This window comes from Mobula birostris, chromosome 13 (genome assembly GCF_030028105.1).
Source record: "Mobula birostris isolate sMobBir1 chromosome 13, sMobBir1.hap1, whole genome shotgun sequence".
NCBI lineage: Eukaryota > Metazoa > Chordata > Chondrichthyes > Myliobatiformes > Myliobatidae > Mobula > Mobula birostris.
In genome coordinates this window covers 88020100-88041142 of record NC_092382.1, presented here as the reverse complement: position 1 = coordinate 88041142, position 21043 = coordinate 88020100, and the positions used below count along the sequence as shown (strand labels likewise).

At 48.2% G+C, this 21043-nt stretch overlaps 1 protein-coding gene and 1 long non-coding RNA gene across 3 annotated transcripts in view; one reads left to right on the top strand and one right to left on the bottom strand.

Annotated features, from left to right (window-relative positions):
* Nucleotides 1–21043, top strand: part of LOC140207119 (uncharacterized) — a 61445-nt gene that overhangs the window by 15237 nt on the left and 25165 nt on the right. The gene's annotated exons all lie outside the window — the stretch shown is intronic.
* The window catches only part of LOC140207115 (cell adhesion molecule CEACAM1), a 30986-nt gene that overhangs the window by 2726 nt on the left and 7217 nt on the right, over nt 1–21043 (bottom strand). The window contains exon 3 of one of the 2 annotated variants that reach the window (XM_072275448.1): nt 9355–9469. In XM_072275448.1, the coding sequence (XP_072131549.1) occupies nt 9378–9469 (92 nt within the window). In that variant the 3' untranslated portion in view covers nt 9355–9377. Of the gene's footprint in view, nt 1–9349; nt 9470–21043 lie in introns of those variants that run through there. The other variant, XM_072275449.1, reaches the window with a different exon arrangement.

Below are 21043 nucleotides of genomic sequence, written 5' to 3'. Positions count from 1 at the left end.
ATTGTCACTCCAGCCTCCAACCACTGGTGGCGCTGTGCAGACCTCCAGCCAAGCGGTCACTTACACAATGTGTTACTTATTTTAATGAAATATTTTAAAAAAATGCTCTCAGGCTTTTTCCTTGATTTGAATGTTTGGATATCTAAAACAAAGTTAATATATAAATCTAAGATGCCTACGAATTTTTCACAGTTTGCGTTATCCACGCTTTATTCGTCTACCTGCAGATTCACTGCAATTGTAACATTGTGGTCTGTCTCTTAAAATCTAGCATCACGATCTATTGCGGATAGTGAAAAGGAACAGTGCTCATGATTACTATATCTAGGTACTTGTGGCAATAATAAACCAATGTCAAACGCTTGTCTCAGAAAGACATAAACGAGGCCATCCAATTCATCCACTGAAGGGGATTTCCCACAGCCACATCCTTACACTAACTTCTGTGTAACCCATTCTCTGCCAGAAGCCAATGTTGTGTCTCCTATCTGCCCACAGGGATATTTCCCCTTTGGCAAGTGTAATGCTGGAGTAAAAGTGAGTAGCCTGTGTAGAGCTGAGAAGCCTAGAATACACACACACACACACACACACACACACAGCCACCTCCAATACACCCACCCCACACATACATACAATTGCACACAGACTCCGTGTCTCACACACTCTCAGTCATACACAAGTACACACAGAGGCTGACAGTCTCTCTCACACAATTGCACACATTCACATACACTGACATTCTAACACATACAGATACTCATGCACACTCAATCACAAACACACTTACTGAGGCTCACACATACCCACCCACACCAACACACATTTACCTACAGATACACACACACTGATACTCACAAAAACAGAAGAATGCTGCACAGTATTGAACCCGGCCATTAATTCCATTCCTTCCCCCACACCCAATTTATGCTTGCAGGATGTGGCAGTCCGATTGTCAAATCATCATCGAACCAAATGGAAAATGACAGTCTGACAGACGAACTCAATAGGTCGAGTTGCATTTGTAAAGCAGGTGGGGGACATTGAAGAACTGTAGACAATCCCTTCCCCCAACATATGCTGCTCTGCTCCACCCATCTGAGTCCCTCCTGCAAACTATCTGTTATCCTAGCGTCTAGCATCTACAAACTCTGAAGTGTCAGGACTCTTGACTGGGTTCACTTCGACATCAAATGCTGCCTGTGCCTGTCTGCAGGTGCATCTGTAACCTAGCATCTTGAAACATCATCACGATGAACGGCTATTCATGTGCACAGCATTCGATGGTTCTAGGCTTGTATCACTAGAATTAAGAGGAAAGACAGGTGATTTAATTGAAAGCTATCGAATGGTGAAAGGTTTTGATCAAGTGGATGTGGAAAGAATGTTTACTGTGGTGGGAAAGTCCCAGGCCTGAGGACAGAGCCTCAGAACAGGGGTATGTCCATTTAGAATGGAGATGAGGAGGAAATTCTTTAACCAGAGAGTGAAGCATCTGTTGTATTTGTCGCCACAGGCACCTGTGGAGGTCGAGTCTTTATATATATATTTAAGGCAGAGGTTGATATGTTCTTGATTAAGGGATAGAGGGAGAAGTCGAGAGATTGGGGCATAGAGGAAACATGGATTAGCCAGAGCTGACTCGATGGGCCAAATGGCCTAATTCTACTCTGGTACCTTAACTCCGTGCACTTGTTTAGATAACTTTGCATTAAAACATTCGGCCGGGGGGTGGGTGGGGAAGGACCACAATGAAGTCACCAAAAGCAAGAGTGGGCTACCTGAGAGGGCACTTTAACCGTCTCCAACAAGAGTTTTCACTTTGTAGTAATGTAACCGAAATAACAGGAGGCTCAGATGCCTTGACATGGGTTGCCATGGGTAACCGGAGTACAGTTGTGGCAGAACTCCCTGGGGCTCCAACTAATCGCGCCAGGTATTTATTGTTCATGAGGTGTTGGCAAATACTGACTCGTTATTAAGTACTGGGAATGGCAGCAATTATAGTTTAATATTCAGAACCCCGCTCCCACAGCACTGCGGGTCGATCTTTGTCAAATGCCCCGCTGGTTGATGAGCTCCTTCAGATGAGTAGTTACAGTGACTGAGATGGCTGCAAGCGGAGGTGCCCATGCCTTGGGCATGGTGGCTGATCCCTGGAGAGCGGTGAATGAGCTCTCGGGGTGAGGACCTCTGTGTGTATGTGTGAAGGGGTGGCGGTGGGGGGAGAGAGAGGGAGAGATGGTGAGGGATGGGCAGGAAACATTCTTGGGCATGGTGGCTGATCCCTGGGGAGCGGTGAATGAGCTCTCGGGGTGAGGACCTCTGTGTGTATGTGTGAAGGGGTGGCGGTGGGGGGAGAGAGGGGGAGAGATGGTGAGGGATGGGCAGGAAACATTCTTGGGCATGGTGGCTGATCCCTGGGGAGCGGTGAATGAGCTCTCGGGGTGAGGACCTCTGTGTGTATGTGTGAAGGGGTGGCGGTGGGGGGAGAGAGAGGGAGAGATGGTGAGGGATGGGCAGGAAACATTCTTGGGCATGGTGGCTGATCCCTGGAGAGCGGTGAATGAGCTCTCGGGGTGAGGACCTCTGTGTGTATGTGTGAAGGGGTGGCGGTGGGGGGAGAGAGAGGGAGAGATGGTGAGGGATGGGCAGGAAACATTCTTGGGCATGGTGGCTGATCCCTGGAGAGCGGTGAATGAGCTCTCGGGGTGAGGACCTCTGTGTGTATGTGTGAAGGGGTGGCGATGGGGGGAGAGAGGGGGAGAGATGGTGAGGGATGGGCAGGAAACATTCTTGGGCATGGTGGCTGATCCCTGGAGAGCGGTGAATGAGCTCTCGGGGTGAGGACCTCTGTGTGTATGTGTGAAGGGGTGGCGGTGGGGGGAGAGAGGGGGAGAGATGGTGAGGGATGGGCAGGAAACATTCTTGGGCATGGTGGCTGATCCCTGGGGAGCGGTGAATGAGCTCTCGGGGTGAGGACCTCTGTGTGTATGTGTGAAGGGGTGGCGGTGGGGGGAGAGAGAGGGAGAGATGGTGAGGGATGGGCAGGAAACATTCTTGGGCATGGTGGCTGATCCCTGGAGAGCGGTGAATGAGCTCTCGGGGTGAGGACCTCTGTGTGTGTGTGTGAAGGGGTGGCGGTGGGGGGAGAGAGAGGGAGAGATGGTGAGGGATGGGCAGGAAACATCCTTGGGCATGGTGGCTGATCCCTGGGGAGCGGTGAATGAGCTCTCGGGGTGAGGACCTCTGTGTGTATGTGTGAAGGGGTGGCGGTGGGGGGAGAGAGGGGGAGATATGGTGAGGGATGGGCAGGAAACATTCTTGGGCATGGTGGTTGATCCCTGGGGAGCAGTGAATGAGCTCTCGGGGTGAGGACCTCTGTGTGTATGTGTGAAGGGGTGGCGGTGGGGGGAGAGAGGGGGAGAGATGGTGAGGGATGGGCAGGAAACATTCTTGGGCATGGTGGCTGATCCCTGGAGAGCGGTGAATGAGCTCTCGGGGTGAGGACCTCTGTGTGTATGTGTGAAGGGGTGGCGGTGGGGGGAGAGAGGGGGAGAGATGGTGAGGGATGGGCAGGAAACATTCTTGGGCATGGTGGCTGATCCCTGGGGAGCGGTGAATGAGCTCTCGGGGTGAGGACCTCTGTGTGTATGTGTGAAGGGGTGGCGGTGGGGGGAGAGAGGGGGAGATATGGTGAGGGATGGGCAGGAAACATTCTTGGGCATGGTGGTTGATCCCTGGGGAGCAGTGAATGAGCTCTCGGGGTGAGGACCTCTGTGTGTATGTGTGAAGGGGTGGCGGTGGGGGGAGAGAGAGGGAGAGATGGTGAGGGATGGGCAGGAAACATTCTTGGGCATGGTGGCTGATCCCTGGGGAGCGGTGAATGAGCTCTCGGGGTGAGGACCTCTGTGTGTATGTGTGAAGGGGTGGCGGTGGGGGGAGAGAGGGGGAGAGATGGTGAGGGATGGGCAGGAAACATTCTTGGGCATGGTGGCTGATCCCTGGAGAGCGGTGAATGAGCTCTCGGGGTGAGGACCTCTGTGTGTATGTGTGAAGGGGTGGCGATGGGGGAGAGAGAGAGGGAGAGATGGTGAGGGATGGGCAGGAAACATTCTTGGGCATGGTGGCTGATCCCTGGAGAGCGGTGAATGAGCTCTCGGGGTGAGGACCTCTGTGTGTATGTGTGAAGGGGTGGCGGTGGGGGGAGAGAGAGGGAGAGATGGTGAGGGATGGGCAGGAAACATTCTTGGGCATGGTGGCTGATCCCTGGGGAGCAGTGAATGAGCTCTCGGGGTGAGGACCTCTGTGTGTATGTGTGAAGGGGTGGCGGTGGGGGGAGAGAGGGGGAGATATGGTGAGGGATGGGCAGGAAACATTCTTGGGCATGGTGGCTGATCCCTGGAGAGCGGTGAATGAGCTCTCGGGGTGAGGACCTCTGTGTGTATGTGTGAAGGGGTGGCGGTGGGGGGAGAGAGGGGGAGAGATGGTGAGGGATGGGCAGGAAACATTCTTGGGCATGGTGGCTGATCCCTGGGGAGCGGTGAATGAGCTCTCGGGGTGAGGACCTCTGTGTGTGTGTGTGAAGGGGTGGCGGTGGGGGGAGAGAGAGGGAGAGATGGTGAGGGATGGGCAGGAAACATTCTTGGGCATGGTGGTTGATCCCTGGGGAGCAGTGAATGAGCTCTCGGGGTGAGGACCTCTGTGTGTATGTGTGAAGGGGTGGCGGTGGGGGGAGAGAGAGGGAGAGATGGTGAGGGATGGGCAGGAAACATTCTTGGGCATGGTGGCTGATCCCTGGGGAGCGGTGAATGAGCTCTCGGGGTGAGGACCTCTGTGTGTATGTGTGAAGGGGTGGCGGTGGGGGGAGAGAGGGGGAGATATGGTGAGGGATGGGCAGGAAACATTCTTGGGCATGGTGGCTGATCCCTGGGGAGCAGTGAATGAGCTCTCGGGGTGAGGACCTCTGTGTGTGTGTGTGAAGGGGTGGCGGTGGGGGGAGAGAGAGGGAGAGATGGTGAGGGATGGGCAGGAAACATTCTTGGGCATGGTGGCTGATCCCTGGGGAGCGGTGAATGAGCTCTCGGGGTGAGGACCTCTGTGTGTATGTGTGAAGGGGTGGCGGTGGGGGGAGAGAGGGGGAGATATGGTGAGGGATGGGCAGGAAACATTCTTGGGCATGGTGGCTGATCCCTGGGGAGCAGTGAATGAGCTCTCGGGGTGAGGACCTCTGTGTGTGTGTGTGTGAAGGGGTGGCGGTGGGGGGAGAGAGAGGGAGAGATGGTGAGGGATGGGCAGGAAACATTCTTGGGCATGGTGGCTGATCCCTGGGGAGCAGTGAATGAGCTCTCGGGGTGAGGACCTCTGTGTGTGTGTGTGAAGGGGTGGCGGTGGGGGGAGAGAGGGAGAGATGGTGAGGGATGGGCAGGAAACATTCTTGGGCATGGTGGCTGATCCCTGGGGAGCGGTGAATGAGCTCTCGGGGTGAGGACCTCTGTGTGTGTGTGTGAAGGGGTGGCGGTGGGGGGAGAGAGAGGGAGAGATGGTGAGGGATGGGCAGGAAACATTCTTGGGCATGGTGGCTGATCCCTGGGGAGCGGTGAATGAGCTCTCGGGGTGAGGACCTCTGTGTGTGTGTGTGAAGGGGTGGCGGTGGGGGGAGAGAGGGGGAGAGATGGTGAGGGATGGGCAGGAAACATTCTTGGGCATGGTGGCTGATCCCTGGGGAGCGGTGAATGAGCTCTCGGGGTGAGGACCTCTGTGTGTATGTGTGAAGGGGTGGCGGTGGGGGGAGAGAGGGGGAGAGATGGTGAGGGATGGGCAGGAAACATTCTTGGGCATGGTGGCTGATCCCTGGAGAGCGGTGAATGAGCTCTCGGGGTGAGGACCTCTGTGTGTGTGTGTGAAGGGGTGGCGGTGGGGGGAGAGAGGGGGAGAGATGGTGAGGGATGGGCAGGAAACATTCTTGGGCATGGTGGCTGATCCCTGGGGAGCGGTGAATGAGCTCTCGGGGTGAGGACCTCTGTGTGTGTGTGTGAAGGGGTGGCGGTGGGGGGAGAGAGAGGGAGAGATGGTGAGGGATGGGCAGGAAACATTCTTGGGCATGGTGGCTGATCCCTGGAGAGCAGTGAATGAGCTCTCGGGCTGAGGACCTCTGTGTGTGTGTGTGAAGGGGTGGCGGTGGGGGGAGAGAGAGGGAGATATGGTGAGGGATGGGCAGGAAACATTCTTGGGCATGGTGGCTGATCCCTGGAGAGCGGTGAATGAGCTCTCGGGGTGAGGACCTCTGTGTGTATGTGTGAAGGGGTGGCGGTGGGGGGAGAGAGAGGGAGAGATGGTGAGGGATGGGCAGGAAACATTCTTGGGCATGGTGGCTGATCCCTGGGGAGCGGTGAATGAGCTCTCGGGGTGAGGACCTCTGTGTGTATGTGTGAAGGGGTGGCGGTGGGGGGAGAGAGGGAGAGATGGTGGGGATGGGCAGGAAACATTCTTGGGCATGGTGGCTGATCCCTGGAGAGCGGTGAATGAGCTCTCGGGGTGAGGACCTCTGTGTGTATGTGTGAAGGGGTGGCGATGGGGGGAGAGAGGGGGAGATATGGTGAGGGATGGGCAGGAAACATTCTTGGGCATGGTGGCTGATCCCTGGAGAGCGGTGAATGAGCTCTCGGGGTGAGGACCTCTGTGTGTATGTGTGAAGGGGTGGCGGTGGGGGGAGAGAGAGGGAGAGATGGTGAGGGATGGGCAGGAAACATTCTTGGGCATGGTGGCTGATCCCTGGGGAGCGGTGAATGAGCTCTCGGGGTGAGGACCTCTGTGTGTGTGTGTGAAGGGGTGGCGGTGGGGGGAGAGAGGGAGAGATGGTGAGGGATGGGCAGGAAACATTCTTGGGCATGGTGGCTGATCCCTGGGGAGCGGTGAATGAGCTCTCGGGGTGAGGACCTCTGTGTGTGTGTGTGAAGGGGTGGCGGTGGGGGGAGAGAGAGGGAGAGACGGTGGGGATGGGCAGGAAACATTCTTGGGCATGGTGGCTGATCCCTGGAGAGCGGTGAATGAGCTCTCGGGGTGAGGACCTCTGTGTGTATGTGTGAAGGGGTGGCGGTGGGGGGAGAGAGAGGGAGAGATGGTGAGGGATGGGCAGGAAACATTCTTGGGCATGGTGGCTGATCCCTGGGGAGCGGTGAATGAGCTCTCGGGGTGAGGACCTCTGTGTGTGTGTGTGTGAAGGGGTGGCGATGGGGGGAGAGAGGGAGAGATGGTGAGGGATGGGCAGGAAACATTCTTGGGCATGGTGGCTGATCCCTGGGGAGCGGTGAATGAGCTCTCGGGGTGAGGACCTCTGTGTGTATGTGTGAAGGGGTGGCGGTGGGGGGAGAGAGGGAGAGATGGTGAGGGATGGGCAGGAAACATTCTTGGGCATGGTGGCTGATCCCTGGGGAGCAGTGAATGAGCTCTCGGGGTGAGGACCTCTGTGTGTATGTGTGAAGGGGTGGCGGTGGGGGGAGAGAGAGGGAGAGATGGTGAGGGATGGGCAGGAAACATTCTTGGGCATGGTGGCTGATCCCTGGGGAGCAGTGAATGAGCTCTCGGGGTGAGGACCTCTGTGTGTGTGTGTGAAGGGGTGGCGGTGGGGGGAGAGAGGGGGGGGGTGGGCAGAATACATTCGGGGTTGGGTAGCCAGACCATGACGGAGCGTGGAATGGCCTTTGCCGAAGGATGTCAAAGTGGGCAGAAATAGGCCATTCGAACCCACCACTGTGCCAATCACTATGCACCCATTGGTACTAATCATAGTCATTGGCAGCAGGTTGGAGTTTAGGAAGAGGGAGGTATGGATACACAATAGGTATGCGGGCAAAGCCACACCGGGACTGACGGGCATGGATTGGTTCATTTGTTTAAGGAGAGACTGGAACTGGAGGCAGTCGAAAGGAGGTGCATTGCTCCAATATGTGGAGTGACAGATCATGAGAGGCTTAGGTAGGGAAGCACTATTTTTTTTGCCTTGCATTGAAATATCTAAGACTAGAGAGCATGCACTGAAAGTGAGAGGGAATACATTTAAATGAGATGTGGGGACATTTCATGACACAAAAAGTGGTGGATGCCTACGATGTGCTGCCTGGGGTGATGGTGGGGGGACTGACCATGGTGCTGTTCACGGGGCTCTTGGACAGGGACATGAATGAGCAGGAAAGTGGAAGCCTATATTGTGCAGGCAGAATGGATTCATTTTGTTGGGTTTGATTACTAACATAATTGGTTTGGCCAGTTCCTGTGCTACATTGCTCTAATTTCTAATCTGCGTGCAAGTAGCTCAATAGAGGAATGAGGGTAACCTTACTGAAGCATGGCTGTCCCCGAGGGCACAGCACAGGACAGGTGTGGTGTGATTGAGGGGTCAGTATTACCGGATGTGCGGGTGGGGGTGGGCAGGAGCAGCAGTCATTTAACACTTCTGGCAGAGGGTGGAGGATCTCTGGATTTCCCGGTCTTGATGTGAGGTGGAGGACAGGCTGTTGATGCAGGGAGCTGCATAGAAGATTAAAGGCAAAGTGGAATTCGGTCAGAATGGTAGCTGAGGACTGATGGCATTGAATGGTGGGTCACGTTAGAGGGGCCGATTAAACGACTCCTGCCTCTAATTCTTGGTATTCTCATTCATCCCCACATCCACAATGACTCCACCTAATGAATGGCTAATAGTGATAAAAAACCAGCCTGCAACTTGATGGGATGTGTGGGTAATCTCACGCGGTAAAACAGAGAGAAAACTCAACAGGCAGACAGCACTTGAGGTCAGGTTCAAATCCACGTCACTGGGAGCTCCACCCACTGTGCCACGTGGTGATTTGTAGACACCCGGGTCTTTCCAAGGAGAAATTTACCACACAGACTGCAGTGGTCCACCATGGTGATGCCGTGCCAGTTGACACATGACACCTATATGAAAGTAATATATTTTAGAGTAATGAGTTCACTTTGAGAGATGGCATGTGTCCAATGGCACGGATTTGACACTGAATCCCTTGCAGGGGCCTGATAAAAACTGCACATGAAGTGGAAAGTGGAAAACTAAATCATTCGTAACAGAGCAGTGAAAGTCGCTGCCAGCCCAGCCTGACCCCTTCACAGAATTCATCAGATCCCTGTCTAATTCTCAGGGGCAGAACTTGTAGATAACACCAGCAATGGCAATGAACACTGACTGACTGACAGACAAAAGGCGAGTGAGGATAAAGCTGGAAGGACACACAGAACGACGTGTGAAATGTAGCAATCTCTGGTTACACTGGGATGTCAGGTACTGGACAGTATTGTCAACATACAGGAAACGTTTGACTGACATGTATTTACCTGTTTGCCTTTGTCCCGATGCGTCAGAAGATTAATCCACATGCTAGCAGCACTCCAGCGGTGACCCCAATCACATTCCCGACTATCGCTCCACCTGCCAAACCGCTTGGAGGGTCTGCAAAATGAAGATATGGAGACAATGAGATATGATAGAATCTGTTGAGTAACTGAAGGGCCGAGGTAGAGTGGGTGTGGAAAGGATGTTTCCTATAGTGAACAGAGATGAGGAGGGATTTCAGCCAGAATTTGGTGAATCTGTGTCGTTAATTGCCATGGACGGATGTGGGGCCAAGTCATTAAGTATATTTCGATGGCAGTTTCCTGATTAGTCAGAGCATTAATGGTTGTGGGGAGAAGGCAGAAGGCAGATGAATGGGTTTTAAGGGATAATAAACCAGTCATGATGGAATTGCGGTGCTCAATTTGGCTCCGATGTTGTTGGATCTTATCCGCTTATGGTAACCCATTTGAACAAGACACAGTTAGTTTCCATTCTACGTTGATTAACTTTGTTTACCAGGGGTTTTGGTTTATTACAATTACAATTTAAAATGCAGATTCAAAAATCTAGTTGGACCCAAATGTATTTTGCTATATAGCCTGGAAACACAGTCCTTACTCCAACTGACCTACACCGACTAAGATTCCAATTCAAGGTAGTCCCAGTTGCCCAGGTTTGGCTCCTACCTAGCCATATCTTTACCGTTCTTACCCACATAAATTTTAAACATTGTTACTGCCCCTGTCTCAGCCTCTACCCCGGCAATTTGCCCCATATATCGATCACCTTCTAAGCGATAATATTGCTTTTATGTGTGCTCACATGATTTTACACCTATATCCAATCGATTTAATATTTAAATTAACCCACAAAATTTATAGATTAGACAGTAACCTCATTGGATTGCCTTTTGCCTATTTTCAGAAGCTCACATGTTCATCCCAAAGCACACGTGAGGGTCAGAGACAACTTTGTACAGTATGTTACTGGAAAACATTGCTCAGTGGGGAGAATTGTTTTGGTGGTGTGGAGATTGTTCACAATGGAACAGGCTTAAAATATTTACAAATCAGAACATTTGTCAATGCAATTGAGAGTCTGAACTGCTCCCAAACTTGGAATGAAACACAGAACATGCAGAAGTATATCATGTAAACAAGCCCTTTGACTCTTGATATGTCTGCCGACCACAGTGCCACTTTACAACGCAACTCCGCCTGCAGAGCATCTATATCATGCATTCATCCTCCGCTCCTGTGCGTGTTTGAGTGCAACTTAAATGTCTCCACCATGTCTCCCTCCACCAACTCCACGGAAGCCATTTCCAAACATGCACCACTCTGTTTAAGAATGAAACTTGTGCTGCACATCTTACTTAAATTTCCTGCTTTAGTTCATAAAATCTCGGTCTCCAGACCTGACGTTTCCGCAGCCGCACAATGACTCTATCCACTTCTGTCATAACTTTATAAAACCTCTATCAGGTCTCTTCCCCGCCACTAATGCTCCATAGAAAGCAGTCCAGCTTTTTCCAAGCTCTCTGCCAGGCAGCTTTCAGCTGAACATTTTCAGCCCCTCACAAAAACCCTATGTACATCCAGTGACGGGGTGAGCAGCCTGCACACAACACTCCTGATGTGACCTGATCAAAGCTCCATACACTTCATCAGTACTTCCCAAACTTTAAACTGAACACCCTGACCAATGAAGGCAAGGATGATGTGAGCCCTCTCTACTTGTGTTGCCAATTAATTGTCCTCTCATTCACATGTGGGGACCTACTAAAGTCGATATTTTCCACAAGCACCTTCCCCCTTTCAAAAGACATGACTATAGATAGTTGCCTGTTCTTACCAAGAGAAGACGCTGCAGTTTCCAGTTTATATTGTCAACCCTCTGGACTTTTACGTCCAATGTGGTTTTCTGCACAGTGGATTGCATAGAAACCCAGGTAACAGGGGTAAGGATACATCATTCAAGCCCTCAGCGTGTCCCATCCTTTCACAGGATATTGGCCAACTCCATATACTAGGGGAGGAGCTGCTGTGGTTTTAACCATTTGTCAGACTATCACCCAAACACCTTGGATTATCTACACTCCTGGTCAAAACTGGAAAGTGTACAGTAAAAGTAAATATGAGAATGTAGGCAGGACACGATGACCCGCATCAGAGTGAGCGATGATGAAGGTTATGAGCATCACTGAAAATGTGCATGGTAAAGGTCTTTTTATCCAGGGTCTGGTAGTCCAAACAAGGATGCACATATTTAGGGAAAGAAGAGAATGATGTTAAGGAAAATGAGTCAGCGGGTAGTGAGAACATAGAACGAGCTGCCAGGAGTGGCTGAGGAAGGTATAACCGTATCATTCAAGAAACACTTGAATAAGGATGGGTTTGGAGGTGCATGGACTGAACACAGGAAATAGGAACTAGCTGGATGGGCACAGTGACAGTGCGGACTGAAGGGATTGTGTCTATGCTGTATTGCTGTCTGATACTGTGACTCCAATCGCTCAATACCACTGTCAATCCATCACATACATTCACGAGCCTACCTCCACATTGAACAGCTTTAAACAGCTACGTGAGAAGTGACACTGCTTGTGTTTTGGCTCAGTTGATAAACACTAGCAGAAAAGCACAGGGCTTATTTGATTTATCACGTGAAAGGACACCCAATTCACAAAAGGTTATTTCAAATGAAATTCAGCTGAAATTTCAGGACATACAGTTATAGTTTTTGAGCGCTATCAACTTCAGCCTTAACACAAGGCGGGAGCTGACTTGTGTCACATAATCTTGCTGCGAATGTCAGGAGACATAAGGAAGCGCCCTGCTTGGCATTTGAGGAGGAGGGGCCACTGCGCAGGATTGGATAAAGCTGTTGATACGGAGTTGTAAACTCAGCCAGTTCCATCATGGGTGCTCGGTTCCCCAGCGTTGAGGATACCGTAGAAATGCGATGTTTTGAGGCAGCACCCGTCGTTCGGATCCCCCATCCTCAAGGCCAAGTTGTCCTCTCATCGTGGAGGAGGTACGGAAGGCTGAAGGCACACACTCAGCGTTTCAGGACCAGCTTCCTCATGAGATCTCTGATCGGACAATGAATACCTACACAATATTTCCCTCTCTGTTTGTACTACTTAGTTATTTTTCCATATACTTACTGTAATTTATAGTTTTTTCTCAGTTTGTATTGCAATGTACTGCCACAAAACAGCAAACTGCATGGCATATGCCAGAAATATTAAACCTAATTCCATACAGATTCTGCAGTATTCCAGTTTTCATGTAGAGAAAATGCTTCAGTTACAATACAGTACAATATTAAAATCACTCTTCCAATTCTTACTTGTAGCAAAGTAAAACAATAATAACAAAACACTCCTGGGCACAATCATTCGGAGGTCCTTGAAATTCCAAACCGTATCAAACCAACACAAGTGGGCCACTCAGCCCTCTGAGTCCGTGCTATCTTCCAGTAGTGCAATCACCTCCATCCCACTCCCACAGACCAGGAATGCTTTCAATGTGTCCTGTGCTGCAGAGTGGTACAGGTTTACTTTTGTCAGATGTACCAAGGTACATGTTTTCTCTTGCATTCTGTTTACACAGATCAAATCATTACACAGTACATTGGGCTAGAATAAGGTAAAACAATAACAATGAAGAATAAAGTGTGACAGCTACCAAAAAAAAAACACAGCAAAGGCAAACACTAAGGTAGATTGTAAAGGCAGTATTCCTTCTTATCGGACAAGAGGTCCAATAACAATGAGATGGAACCTGTCCTGATGCCTGTTGGTGGGTGCTTTCAGGCCTCTGTGTTGTCTGTCCGAGGGTAGGGGGTAGGAGAAGAGAGAAGAGGAATGTCCATTGTGGGTGGGTTTTGATTATGCTGGCTGCTTTATGGCTGGGTGTGTACATCACTGGTCCTCTGTCCATCAGGGAGGGTTAACTGAAAAGTTAGTTTCTTTCACACATTGATTTGGATTTAACAAAATTTTATGAAAACAAGAACGGAGAAGTTGAAGATGTTGGAAATATTAAATGATAAAAAAGTGGAAATCCCAGTAAATGCTCAGGAGGCCAGATTGCCTTAGTGTAGCAAGAAACAATTCAAGTCCAATATCATCTATCAGAATTAGTTGAGGATTCCTATCCCTCTCAGGTGATGGTTCGTTTCGCATTTGAGTGTCACATTGTTGTTCTCCCGCCTCCCCGTCCTACATTGGGATGTCAACCGCTGTTTCTCCTTTCACAGAGGCTGCCTGACCTGCTGAGTGTTTCCAGCACTTTCTCGCGATACTTCTGTACACTGTGTTCTTTGAAACTCTGTAAATGCTCCAAGATCGGTCCGTTTGGTTTGTCCAGTGGCTGTATTTTATTCCCACAGGGGTGGTTTCTTTACATCCATGGTTGCATTCGTACTGCTCATGATTCTGTGTTCTGAGAAACCATTCTACATCTCAGAACCTCAGAAGCTTCACTCCACAGTTGTCCGTGATGTTAAATGAAGCTGCCACTGTGAAGATTGGCTTTGAACCATCCTGCTTACAAGCATGGGCACAGCATGCCCCTCGGTTACTGCCGCAGATGAACAGACATGGCTCTCCATTATTTTTACTGATGAGTTTTACCTGTTCCTCATTTACCAAAGCTCTGGCAAACATGACATGAAACATTATTCGCTGCAGGATTAAATTAACAATTACGACAAATTGGCAACTTATTAATTCCTTCACACTATTCATTATTTCTGTTACTCGGCCCCAGATTCACTGACCCTGATGACCGTAGTAGACAGAATGGCATAGCGTGAAAATTGTAAAATAAAATTGCTTAGGAGTCTAAGACGTCGATAGAAGTGGAATATGGTAGCAGAAATTTGGTAGTAGGAATAAATGTGCGGACTAATTTCTAAACGGGGAGAAAATACAGGAATCTGAGATGCTGAGGGACTTGGGAGTCCTTGTGCAGAACACCCTGAAGTTGAGTCGGTGGCGATAAAGGCAAATGCCGTGTTAGCAATAATTTCAAGAGGTCTAGAATACAAGAGAAAGGATGTGATGCAGAGTCTTTATCAGGCATTGGTGAGGTCTCACCTTGAGTATTGTGAACAGTTTTAGACCCCTCATCTTAGATAAGATGTGCTGGCATTGGAGAGCGTCGGGGGGGGCGTGGCGGGCGGGGGTTCACAAGTATGATTCCAGGAATGAAAGGGTTATCATACGAGGAACATTTGATGGCTCTGGGTCTGTACTCACTGGAATTCAGAAGGATAAGGGGGAATCTCATTGAAACCTTTCGAATGTTGAAATGCCTAGACAGCGTTGATGTGGATAGATGTTTTCCGTGGTGGGAAACTCTAGGAAAAGGGTGCACAGACTGAGGATAGAGGGACGCCCTTTTAAAACAGAGATGCAGAGAAATTTCTTTGGCCAAAGGGTGGGAAATTGGTGGAATTTGTTGCCACGTGCAGCGGTGAAGTCCAGGTCGTTGGGTGTATTTAAGGCAGAAATTGATAGGTTCTTTATTGGACATGGCATCCAAGATTACAGGAAGAAGGTCGGAAAATGGGTTTGAGGATGAAAAAAAAAGGATCAGCCACGATTGAATGGTGGAGCAGACTCTATGGGCTAAATGGCCTAATTCTACTCCTAAGGCTTACAGAAGAAAGACAGAAACTTCTACTTATCACATATGGTGATTTTTGCAGAAAGGCTGCTGACAAATATATTTTCCACTGTCAACATTCCTTACTGACTTGATGGTGTATTCCTGTCCCGTGTGCAGATCATTTGTACCATTGTACTATCTATATTCAGCAATGGGAACTGACTGGGCAGAACAAGTTAATGTCAGAGTTGTACCAATATCTGCTCCAGTGGCTGGATCCTGATGTTGTCTGGTCCATCTACAACAGAAATCCAGACGGAATGTTGATTTCCGATAACTAACATTGGATGTAAACGAATGCAAAGAGCAACCTGCACACTTATGGTTAACCTGTAGCTCGATCTCTGCACTGTCGCTGTTGTAATCATTGCTTACGATACATTTATACCTTCCTACGTCATTTCCGTGAACACAGCGTATGGTCAGATTCACTTTATCTGAAGATAGAGATATTCTGACATTATTCTGGGTGGGTCTGTTATCTTAAAAATATGTTCGTCTCTGAACTGTGGCCTTTGTATCACAAATGAATACAACTGACTTGTTTTTCACAGGACTTGAACTGAGGATGGTTACACTGACATGAGACACGGACTCTGTAAATAGGGGTAAAAGGGGAATGAAAGAATCCTTTGTACTGCAGCCCAATTATATCAGCTGGGGCTCCGTGCCAAGTTATGATCGTGACTCGCATATTGGCCTAATGGCAAATGTACAGGAGTTTATGAACAGGAGGGTGCAACAACAGCTATGCAGGGTCATGCAGAGGGCACATGCTGTCCTGCTTTATTCTTGTTTTGATTATTTAATTACACACACACACAAATATATATATAATATGTATATAAAATTGTAAGTTATTGCTTGTATTATGTATTGCAATATGCTTCTGCAGCAAAACAACAGATTTCATGCTATGTGCCAGCGATATTAAAGCTGATTCTGATTCTAATTTAGAATACTGCTCACAGACCTCAGCCCTTTCCCGACAAATATAGTATAATTGGAAGCAGTGCAAGAGAGATTCACCAGGTGAAAGTCTTGTATGTTCTATCAAAATAATCCTGATGCAGGGTCATAACAGAATCCTTAATCCAGGGCCCAAACACTAATCCTAACGTAGGCCCTGAACACTAACCCCAATGCAGGACTTGAACAGGAACTATAATGCAGGGTTTAAACACCAACACTAAAGTAGGGCTTGAACACTGAACCAAATATAGGGCCCGTACACTGAACCTAATGCAGGGCCCAGACACTAACCGTAATGCAAGGCCTGAACACTAATCCTAATGCAGAGCTCAAACACTAACCCTGATATAGGACCTGAACACTAACTCCTTAATGCTGGGCTGAACACTAAGCTAATCCCTGGGATGGTGATGTTAGTCGATACCATATTGGTGTCTAACAGACAAGGACACACAGGGAGTGCAGACATAGGGATGGTGTGTAGGCAGATGGGTAGAGTGTAATTTGACATCATTGCCACCGGAGATACAAAGTTCCAAAGCATCTGTTCCTGTACTGTACTGCTCTTTTTGTGGTTATATATTCCTTCTACAAGTGGGGGAGTCATGAAAGAAGCAACATAGTCACTAAGTAAGTGCCGGGTCATTGAGAAGGTGGGTATGTGGAAATGTCTTCACTCAGATGGAGGTGAATCTTTGGAATTCTCCGCCTGTTGGAGGCTGGATAATTGGATATAAATAGGGTGGAAATTGATAAATATGTGAAAGATACAGAGTTATGGAAAACTGGAAGAGAAGAGGTGAAGTCAGTATAGTTCAGCACGATCATTTGAATGGCCTTGAGTTAGCTTTATAATGTTTAATTTCAGTTTGGTCTCACATCCAGACAGACAGCAGAGTAATCCAGCCACCGCCAAGGTATTTCCCGGTTTGGAGGAATTGTACCATTGGCAGTGAAGCGGGGGTTCAGAATAAAGGAGTCATCAGCTTCCGATGACGAAACGCCTGCGACTTTGCATCCAGAGATAACTGTGGAAACTAGTCACGGTCCGCTCAAGGCCGACGTAGGCGATCTCATTCCCCACTCCCGAAACGCTGCGGCATCTGTGGAAGTCACAGTGCATATGTGCATACGGATAAGCAGCCAGAAGGCAGGGTTATCAAAAACAAAATTCTTTTCGGAGCTTCCTGAGCGCTGCGGCTTTCAGGGCTGAGACAAGTGTCATTTAACAAAGGATGTTCATTACAGTCTTAGCATGCCTGTATCTCCGATGATGTCAGCACAGTAGCCAAAAAGCATAAATCCCTTGTGGCACGATGGCAATAGAGACTGGGCCAGTTGTTTCCCATTGTTTCAGTCTGTGACTTTGGTCTGGAGTTGTTAGGGGCCGCGGAAGTCCAGAACGCGCTGATTAGCGGCGACCACATCTGAACTCTCTTTCAAAATGGTGAAACTCTGTCGCAGCCGGAGGCAGTTCCAGCAGCTGTATGGTTCGATTCACTCGGCGTCTGGATCTGCCCGTTCAACACAGGACGGAGATTTCCATCTCAAGCAGAAACCGTGTTTCTCCAAATGTCAGGGATAATTTATATTCAGCAGCTAACTCCTTTAAGACATAATCACCATTTAATATACCAATTTCAATCCCCTGACACTGATTCAAAGATCTATTTTAAATTACAATTGCCTGTCTAGAGTCATGCACTAATGAGCCAAAGTAATTTGCGAGCAGTTATCTGGATTTCTGCACCGAGTAATTCCTACGGTGGTATCCCTGAAAAGACTTTGACAACCAGTCTGATTCTTCTGAGAATTTTAACTCAGTTTCTTCCGGCTTCCTGAATCTTATCTTTCGCTGCAGTTTTCACACTGTCACACCCACCGTCAATCAAGTTGCAAGTTGCTGCGTGTAGGTTTTGATACCGGATCTTTCTGAAGCTTCATCAGTACTACGCGATGCACACTGTACCGGCTGTTGGAAATTGCGCATTTAACTATTGCAAAATAGCCCGAAATGTTTAACAGGCGCTGAAAGCGAACAGTGCCTTTAAGGTAACTCACACAATGAATCAAGAGAGCCAAGCGGGCTATGCAATATCCTTTTCCGAGCAGATTTAGGGAAAGTCCTGGAAGATTTTATACATATATCTATAGAAATGTGGCTTGCTGATTAAAGGGTCGAACCAGTGAAGCACAAAGGAGACAATTCATGCCATGAGGCAGTAAGTGGGCGAGAACTAAACACGGAAGAACATGGATCGTGGATCCATTCCTTTATCTTTCCCACCTGTCATTTCCCAGTTTCTTATTTCATATTGTATCCCCCTCCCCATTACCTGTCACACCCTAACTTGTACTCCCTTCCCTCACCGCAACCTTTTCTTTATTATTATGGCATTTCGTCCTTTCCAGATCTGATGAAAATTCCCAGGCCAAAACGCAGACTAACTTCTGTAGATGCTGCCTGACTTTTAGCGTTCCTACAGCTGTGTGTGTTTGCGTGTGTGTGTGAGAGAGAGAGAGAGAGAGAAAGTTTAAGGGCATGGGGGATTCTCAGATTTGTAAACAATGGGTTAGGTACTGACTATGTCTGTGACTGCAGTGTGTTTGAATAATGTCTCACAGCTGCTTTCTTTGGAGCAAGATAAGGATTAAAATTCACCCAGATCCACATAAGATGTCTTCTGGCTTTTCACACCTTTTGATTTTGACAAAGGCAGTACCTGATGGAAATGAGACAGGACATTCTTTCTTAATTAAAGCATGAATTTGATGGATATTCTTATCTTTGTAATTAAGTTGTGGCTCCAACAAACCAGGAAGGACATTCCTTTCTTTAACTGAGGTGGCTGGAGTGTCTATCAAACTGACTGTTCTCTGTATCATTAGTCCATTGACTTGGCTGGGGTGCTTAGCAAACTGATTGTTCTTTTGTATCGGTGGCCTTATAACATGTAACAATTCTGACATCAGGCACTGAACTTGTAGAACCGCTGGGGAGATGAGAACACTTCCCTCCCTGATATCGGGTCCAAATTCACTCACCGGTTGAGCTCGAAGAAATAAATGGGTGAAAAGATAAGTAACGATCTTTTTGTACTGTCGTTATTTGATCCAGTACATTTACTTGTGTGTGTGTGTCTGCGCGCGCACACACGTGCATTGCTGGTGGACAGGGGTAGCTTGTTTTCTAGCATAGGCATATCTTGTAAATTGGAAGCCTTCAACGGTGAAATTTTGAGATGGCATAGTTTGTATTGGTCTCGGCCTGAAACGTCAGCTGTACATCTTCCTAGAGATGCTGCCTGGTCTGCTGCGTTCACCAGCAACTTTGATGTGTGTTGCCCGTATAATCCTGTTAGGTTAAAATAATACGGCCAACACATTTAGTGAAAGTTGGCATTGAAGAGATATTGAGATTCTGGTCAGGAACAGGTGCATCGTAGGTATTGGAATTAAGGACTAAGTGAGGTCTTTCAGGACTATAGAAAATGCCAAATAATTCTAATGAAGGTAATCATGAGGGCTAAAACAAGGCATGAGTTTGCTTCTGAAGCCAATGTGAAGGAAAATCCCAATGGATTCCACAGAGAAAGTAAATGAAAAGGGATAGCAATGGATGAAACTAGTCCGCTGAAAGATCAGCACATTCATGCATGGAGCCGAAATAGTTGGGGTTAAGTTTAAATGGAACACTTACATCTATATTTACTGAGGGGATGGACATAGACGATATAGACATGATGGAAAACAGCAGTAAGTTTATGGACCGTATACGGATTTTAGAAGGAGAGGAGTTGAGGTCTCAGGGTACTTGGAGGTACATGGCAAAATAAGCATAGTCAGCATGGCTTCCTCAAGGGGAAGTCTTGCCTGACAAATCTGTTGAAATAACAAGCCGGATAGACAGAGAAGAATCGGTTGATGTTGTGTACCTGGATTATCAGAAGGCCTCTGTAAACGTGCCAAACATGATGCTGCTTAACAAGCTACGACTCTATGGTATTACAGGAAAGATTATCGTATGGATAAATCAGTGGCTGATCGCAGGAATCAAAGTGTGTGAATAAAGAGAGACATTTCTCGTTGGCTGCCGGTGACTAGTCGTGTTCCTTATGTGTCTGTGTGGGACGGATTCTTTTTTTGTTATACGTGAATGATTTGGATGATGGAATTGATGGGTTTGTTGCAAATTTAGCAGACAATATGAAGATAGGTGGAGGGCCAGATGGTCTTGAGGAAGTAGACGGGCTACAGAAAGATATAGAGTGATTAGGAGTATAGGAAAAGAAATGGCAGATGGAATACGGTGTCGGGAAGTGCATGATCATAAACCTTGGTAGAAGGAACAATAGGGCTGACTACTTTCTAAAAGGAGAAAAAAAAACACACTAAACAATGAAGCGCAAAAGGTACTTGGAAGCCCTGGTGTAGGATTCCCGAAAAGTTGATTTGCAGGTTGAGTCTGCTCTCCTGACTTTAGTGTATGGGAAGATGATAGATACCATTATTAAGGATGAGATTTCGAGTACTTGGCGGGACATGATTAAATAGGCCAAGGTTAGCATTGTCCCTTTAAGGGGAAATCTTGCCTGACAAACCTGGAATACGTTAAGAAAAAAACAGATAAGATTCTTGTTGGCTGCCATTGGTGCTCCACAGGGGTCAGTGTTGGATCCACTACTTTTCACATTATATCTCAATGATTGGAAGACGGAACTAACTGCTTTGCAGATATTACAAAAATAGGTGGTGGAACAGGTATTATTGAGGAAGCAGGGAGTATGCAAAAATACTTAGACAGATTGGAAGAATGACCAAAGAAGAGCCAGATGGAATATCACACAAGGGAGTGTCTCATCATGCAGTTTGTTAATTTCCTTTGTGCCTTCACTATTCAAGAATCCGCCAACGCATGCCTTAAATATAACCAATGATGTCCTCCACAGCTGCTGTGGCAAAGAATTCCACCACTCTCTGCCCAAAGCAATTCCTCCTCATCTCTTTTCAACATCGACTCATCTCTATTCTGAGG